Source organism: Priapulus caudatus, unplaced genomic scaffold (genome assembly GCF_000485595.1).
Source record: "Priapulus caudatus unplaced genomic scaffold, Priapulus_caudatus-5.0.1 Scaffold111, whole genome shotgun sequence".
NCBI classification, from domain to species: Eukaryota; Metazoa; Priapulida; class Priapulimorpha; order Priapulimorphida; family Priapulidae; genus Priapulus; species Priapulus caudatus.
Genome location: NW_014577172.1, coordinates 466,202 through 473,701, shown reverse-complemented (window position 1 = coordinate 473,701; position 7,500 = coordinate 466,202). Strand labels below are relative to the sequence as shown.

Below are 7,500 nucleotides of genomic sequence, written 5' to 3'. Positions count from 1 at the left end.
CTTCCTCCTCTTTTTTCCTCTGCTTCCTCTTCTCCTTCTCCCTCCCCTCTTCCTTCTCGTCATCCTCATCCTCCCCTCCCTCCCTCCTCCCCCTCCTCCCCCTCCTCCTCATCCTCCTCCTCCTTCTACCAGGCATGGCCGTACGCGCTGCACCTACAGTGTATTATTATTATATGTTACTAAGGTGCCGTAGCGATATCACAGCGATAATGTACGTGTCGCATAGCCACCTAGTCGAGCCGTCGCCGTGGTTACGGACGGGGGTCAGCAATGGTCAGTTCGGGGGGACGGTCACGCTTGTGCAGCGACACACATATGTCGGGTTTCTCGTAGATGCACCCCCCCCCGTGATGTGCATCCTACCAGAAGTAGATAATAGGGAACCGTATAGTTCTTATAGGGATAGTTCAATAGTTCCCTATTATCTACTTCTGATCCTACTTACCGCTCTGCTAATCTCCCCCCCCCCTCCCCCTCTCTCTCTCGCCGACAGATAAACAACAGGAGATGGACATCCCCACTGTGAAGGAGGAGGAGGATGAGGAGAAGGATGCTAACGAGAAAACATCGAAGGAGGAGAAGAACGAGAGGAATCGCAGCGGCGGTAGTAAGATGACGGAGATTCCAGGCGTGCGGCGGCTAGAGCATACGAACAGCGTCGCCACGTCCGTACCGAAATACGGCGTCGAGACAACCAACGAACGAGAACTCGGCCAGGTAGCGACGACGACGATGCGCATGCGCGACCGATTTATTTGTTTTAATTTTTTTTAAATTTTTTTAATTTATTTTAAAGATGATAAAGAGGTGATATTTAGGAGAGAGATTATTACCGACTGTGCAATATTAAATAATCATAATTAGAAAGTATGATTTACAAATTCTGAATTAGGAAAGTTGCCTGTATTTTTTTATTTTTTTATTTAAAGACGCTGCATTGCTAAAGTATATATCAACGTGAGCTTGCAAGCTCATCACCGTAATAGGCAATAAAACGCATTAATAATAAAAATTATGAATAAAAAGTGCTAGCTTAACAAGTAACAATGACGATCACAGATAGTGCTGTGTTTCGCTCTTGCCCAGGCGGCCTGCACACGGTTGCTAGACCAACAAACACCAGCAACCCGTTGTCCGACACAACATTAGTCTTAACACTAACCTTTTCTAATAGACGGTTGACAGAAACCTGTGTAAAGTTACAAGCTTCTCACGTGTAATGTCTAGAGATCCTGTCGGAGAGAAAATGTTAAAATGTTAAGACTAATGTTATATCAATAATTCTTTTTCTGACATCGAGTTCCAGTATGACACGAGATAAAAACTAATTATACGAAAGCTCGAATTAGAATAAACGGTTAATTTCACGATGAAATATTATGAATGATACATGCTATTTCTTATTAGCCGGTGGTTTATGCATTTAACGTCATTTATTATCCGAAAAGGAAACGTTTTCATAAACCAGGAGCCCGTTGTTAGAATCAACATTAATCTTGACGCTTGTTTTAGCATTACCCTTTTCTCGTGGACCGTTGATAGAATTTTCTTTCGTAAAGCTATGATGAACTGTCCTCGACCTTTTCATTCTCGTAATTCTGCGATGTTTCTGTCAACTGAAAATCCTGTCTGAAAATCCATTCTGTCATTCTGTCATCCTGGTTCTATTATTATTCTTAACATTAACCTTTTTACTCGGACCGAGTAAAAAGGTTAATGTTAAGAATAATAATTTTTTTCTGACAACACGCCATCGTTACGGTGAACTTGGACAAAAACGCCTCGGTAAAAGTAGTGCTGTGTGCATTCGCATGTTCCACAACGACGTGATAATGAAATATAAAGCGATGATATGCTAAAAGCTAATGGTATTCTATTTATTTTCGTAGCTTCTAAGCAGCATCAACACCTGGGGCCCGGACATATTCAAAATCAATGAATACTCTAAAGGCAGACCTCTCACTTCTGTTGTCTTCACTCTACTACAGGTTCGCTTATTTACACAGATAACCTGATAACGTGTGCTTGCTTGTGATGAATCTCTGTCTATATCCGTTCGATGTGTTTACAAATCGATCGATATTTAGGAACTACGTACTTCATTATTTCTCCAATGTAAATCCCAGATGGGGAACCGCTCTCACTGAAATATTTATGATTCATCTGGTTTAGCATTTAATGTTGTTAATATTGTGTGCGTTTAGTCGTTTACGTATCACAAATCTCCAGAGTGTCCAGATATAAAAACGCGCGTATATGTCTGTCTTCCTTCTCCTGGTATATTGTTGTCATTATAATAATGATGATAATGCAGTTTATGCACGCGTAACGTTAGACTTGGCCGAGGCGAGGCTGGAATTACCGGTATGAAGCGTAACACAAGCTCACCGCCGCTGCAAATTATCATCATTTTTGCAGGAAAGAGGCTTATTAAAAGAGTTCAAGATACCGGAGACAACGCTAGTGTCGTTTCTAATGACGTTAGAAGATCATTACCTCAACGTACCGTACCATAACCGCATGCACGGTGCTGACGTTGCTCAAGCGGTCAGTGTCCTGCTATCGTCACCCGCGCTAAACGTAAGTATGTGTGTGAGCCGCCTCGCATAATCACCGCGTGTGTGTGTGTGTGTGTGTGTGTGTGTGTGTGTGTGTGTGTGTGTGTGTGTGTGTGTGTGTGTGTGTGTGTGTGTGTGTGTGTGTGTGTTTCTGTGTGTGTGTGTGTGTGTGTGTGTGTGTGTGTGTGTGTGTGTGTGTGTGTGTGTGTGTGTGTGTGTCGTGTGTAGTGTGATGTGTGTGTGTGTGTGTGTGTAGTGTGTGTAGTGTGTGTGTGTGTGTGTGTGTGTGTGTGTAGTCAAGACAGCAGTCCTCCGCCACATCACATTAAATAACCACATCACTGCGTCCTCGTGGACCGAGGCAGATCTGATTTTTTCGATTATAACACACCACTGTATGTTTCGACGGGTAGTAAACTCACAGCTGCTCAGAGGATAAATGAGAGTGGCATATCTGTACGCCTACCAATTATTTGGAGTGCTACTTACTCGGTTGAGCTAAGTATTTGGTTCAGTGACGCCTGGATGGTCGACGTGCGTGTAGTTGTCACCGCGGAGTATATGGCAGTATAGAGATCCTCCAAATCCGTAAAGTAGCTTAAATTCTGCAACAGATCCCGCGACCGTCACCTCGGGATTAACAGTTACATCAACCGCGGTTCGGAAACATACACTAAAGTCCACGTACAAGCGGTCAGTAAACTCAGTTTTTCTTCGCGTAAGTACTTTATTAGTCCCTTCGTGCTGCACATTGGCAGCATCCTTCCGCTAGAATCCATCGTCATGCTGTTAACGCCATGTCTGGTAAGGCAGGCCGCGCTCTGCTTATACATCAGGCTTTTTCGTTCTTTGTTAAAACTGTATGCGAGAGTTTCGGTATGAGAAACGTCTTGATCACGTGGGTGATATTTTCCCACTATCCATTCCTTCTTCTAATCATCGCCACACCACCGCATCTTCATATTGCACATAGAAAGATGTAAACCAGGCTTTTTCCGAGGTTTGTCACTCCACGCTATGGCTGCACGCTATCAATCGCTGATCTCATCCCTCTATCCAGCACGTCCTGTCTGTACCCGTCACCTCTATACAATCAATCAATCATGATTACATGAATCATTCATGATTAAATGAATCTTACAGGTTTCATGATTAATGACAATCAATGTTTCTGACCCTCATTGAGCTTCATGGCTCTACTATTTCTTCGCGCGCCTAGTTCCCTTGCTACACGCGACTGAGTTCCTTAATCAGCTCATTCGCCCTCCTATGTCTTGCGAAACATCACATTCTCAATTCCCACCTATAATATGTAGAGGCTATATTTATCACGCTGCCTTGCTACCCTTGTTGCTGATTTTAGCACATTTAGCATTCGGGCTTACATATATCGTCTCCATCTCCTTCAGTCCTAACAGTAATGGCTAAGATCGCTAAAGGACCTTTCATACGCGGCTTTACACTTCGTCCCTCCACAAACTTCTCATGTCCTTGCATTTATTAAGCTCTATAGTAACACAAAACACACACACACGAGCGTACACACACCACACACAACAGCACACGCACACACACGACCACCACCACACAACACACACACACACACAGCACACACAAACAACACACACAAACACACAACAGCACACACCACACACAAAACACACACGCCAGCTCAATCGCCACGACCCATCACACACGCAGTCACGCACACTACAACACACAACACACACACACACACACACACACGCACACCACACACATAACTGACACAAAGCTTCACTACTAGCACACCCACCACACGTACACGACGACACACCACACACACACACTCGACACACAGCACACACACCACAGCAAGCCCACGCACACACACGAGCACACACACACACACACACACTAAACGACACACACATCACATCACACAACACACACAAACACACAGCACACCACACACACGAGCGATCACACACACTACACACACACACACACACGCGCGGTGAGTTGATTGCGAGTCGGCGTCACACACATACTTACGTTTAGCGCGTGGTACGATAGCAGGACACTGGACCGCTTGAGCAACCGGTGCGGAGCACGCGTGCATGCGGGTTATGGTAGCGGTAACGCTTGAGTCGTAATATCTTCTAACGTTCATGTTTAAGAAAAAACGACACTAGCGTTTTCGTCTCCGTATCTTGACTCTTTTAAATAAGCCTCTTCTCCTGGGTCGAGAAATGGATGATATTGCAGCGGCGCGGTGAGCTCTGGTGTTACGCCGTTGCATACCGGTAAGTTCCAGCCTAACGCGTCGGCCAAGTCTAAACGTCTACGCGTGTCATAAACTGCATATCTCATTATTATAATGGACAACAAACATATACCAGGGGAGAGGGGAAGACAGGCATATACGTCGGCTGTATCCCCCGTTTTTATATTCTGACCACTCTCGTGAGATTTACTGTCGATATAACTCGGTAGACGCACGTCAAACGCACACACCATTCGATTACTACAACAGTTTCAAATGCCTAAACCAGATGACCCTCATAAATATTTCGAAGTCTGTGAGCGGTCTCCCATCTGGGTATTTAAGCATTAGGTATAGGAGAACATATGCATGCCCCTGAAAGTACGATTATCAGTTTCCTACAATATTCGATGCTGATTTGTATTGGACGCGCATCGAACGCGGATACTAGACAGACCGATCTCATGCCACAAAGCAAGCACGCATCGTTGTCATCAGGCTGTCATCTGCTTTTTAATTGTCTAATTTGAATTAATGTAGAATAGCGAATCCTGGCTCCCCCCAGGTAGTGAGTGAAGATCTCAAGCAGATAAGATGAGAGGTGATTAGAGTGTTGCTCCTTTAGGGAGATGGTATTCATTGACTTTTGCAATTGTTATGTCCTGAAGCAGGGGCACCCAGGTCGTTGATGCTGCCTTACGAGAGCTGTTAGCTCGTGAGAAATGATAGTATCAGTGACGTAATACCTGTAATACCATTGCTGTTCATTGATATGGTACATATCCAATGCGCTTTTATATCATATCTTCATTTCTATCACGGGCTCGTTCGCTGGATGTTGTCCTGAGTGCGAGTACAAATTGCGGCAATCATTCGGTGATTCCGGTCGAAAGTTGTCACACCAGCACTACTTTTACCGATGGTCGACTACCTCTTCCCGTTCATACATGTTATCGGTTCTTTATTGTCCCACTAGTTCATCCAGGCTGGGATGATCGCGTACGAGGATTGGGCTGTCCTGTTGTCTACAAAAAAATTGTGTATTATATTCTTAACATTAACCTTTTTACTTCGGCGTCTTCCGAGTAAAAAGGGTTTTAGTGCTTTGAAGAATGTAATAATAGAACCAGCGATCGACAGCAGATGACAGAATGGATTTTACAGACCAGGAGTTTTCAGTAATGACAGAAACATCGCCAGAATGTACTGAGACCAATGTAAAATTGGGGGGCTGTGGTCGAGGACGAGGTTCGATCATAGACTAACGCAAAAAAAGAAAAAATTCTTATCAAGAAAACTTAAGGCTCCACCCCGCAGAAACTTAAAAAGTGTGGGTAGAGAGCGTTCGTTCCTGAGTGTGAGAATAATGCCAAATATTCGGTTTAATTGCAATTTTCGTCAAATGACTTCTACCTTCTTTGTGGCATCATTGCATTGCAAAACAGATGGTCAGCAAACCAGGGCAGTTAGACGTTACTAAAAGACAACAGTGTTTCCAATAATGATGTGGACCACAACGTGATAGTGAATACAAACCGCAGCGATGGCGGTTCACACACTAATAAAGTCTGGCGGCAGACTCAACAGGACGTGGTTAGAGAACCAAATCAGTTGTTATAACACTAGGGCAGAAACAATCACACATACATACACGAGGAGGCCACTGGCACTGTACATCCTAAACTTCAATTGTCAGTAACGGCGGGCTTTGCAAGTTGGCTGGTTTTTATGAAAATATCGTTCTTTTTTCGGGGATACACTAACTGATGACCAGAACACAGTTGGTTTTGTAAAATTGCATCGGTAATCTTGTTGACTATTTGGGTCTTTGGTCTGAGCTCTCCTACGGCTTGGTATTCCCTTGTATTTAGGGTTCGAAAGACCTTTCGCTAGCATGTACCGGCGATAACCACAGGTTAATAAGATAATAGTCATTGCTATTCATTCATAATTATTTCTATCGTTTTTCTTGCGCACAAAAATCCTAACCGTTTATTATTCTACATTTCAAACAGATGCTTTGATATTACGATCTATAATTTTAGTTTACTTTACATCTCGTGTCATACTGTATGGCAGGGCTTGCGAACTCTTCCGACCACTATCTTTGTCAGACAAAAGATTATTGCATGATAACCATTAGCTCTCTAACCATTTTAGAGCGAGGATTTTTCTCTCCCGACAGGATTCTCGGTATGACTTACACGCTTAGCCAGTAAGCTCTGTAATCTTTGTTACACAGGTATATCTGTTCAAGCCGTCTATTATAGAGTAAAGGTTAAGTGTTATAGACTAATGTTTGTTGTCGGGACAACGGGTTGTCTGGTGGGTTTGTTGGTCTAGCAACGCGGTGTTGCAGGCCGCCTGTGGACAGAAGCGTAATTAGCACAAGCACTATCTGTGATCAGTCATTGTTGCTTGTTTTAAGCTATGCCACGTTTTTATTTCATAATTTTTATTATTAAATCTGCGTTGTTATTGTCTAATTACGGTGATGACGCTGCAGTTAGCTGCACGGCTGACTATATACTTTAGCCAACTGCAGACGTGTCGCGTCTCTTAAAAATAAACATAAATAAAAAATATACAGGACAAGCTTTCCTAATATAACAGAGATATTTGTAAATCATACTTTCTTATTATGATTATTTAATATTGCACAGTTGTTGCTTTTTTTGTTGACGGTGAATAATTTCT

General features: G+C 43.4%; 1 protein-coding gene across 1 annotated transcript in view; it reads left to right on the top strand.

The window, feature by feature from the left end:
- LOC106805363 (cAMP-specific 3',5'-cyclic phosphodiesterase 4B-like) overlaps positions 1-7,500 on the top strand; it is a gene marked incomplete at its 3' end in the record, with an annotated part of 42,583 nt that overhangs the window by 23,662 nt on the left and 11,421 nt on the right. The window contains exons 6-8 of the mRNA XM_014806925.1: positions 494-717; positions 1,890-1,988; positions 2,419-2,580. Of these exons, the coding sequence (XP_014662411.1) occupies positions 494-717; positions 1,890-1,988; positions 2,419-2,580 (485 nt within the window). The remainder of the gene's footprint in view (positions 1-493; positions 718-1,889; positions 1,989-2,418; positions 2,581-7,500) is intronic.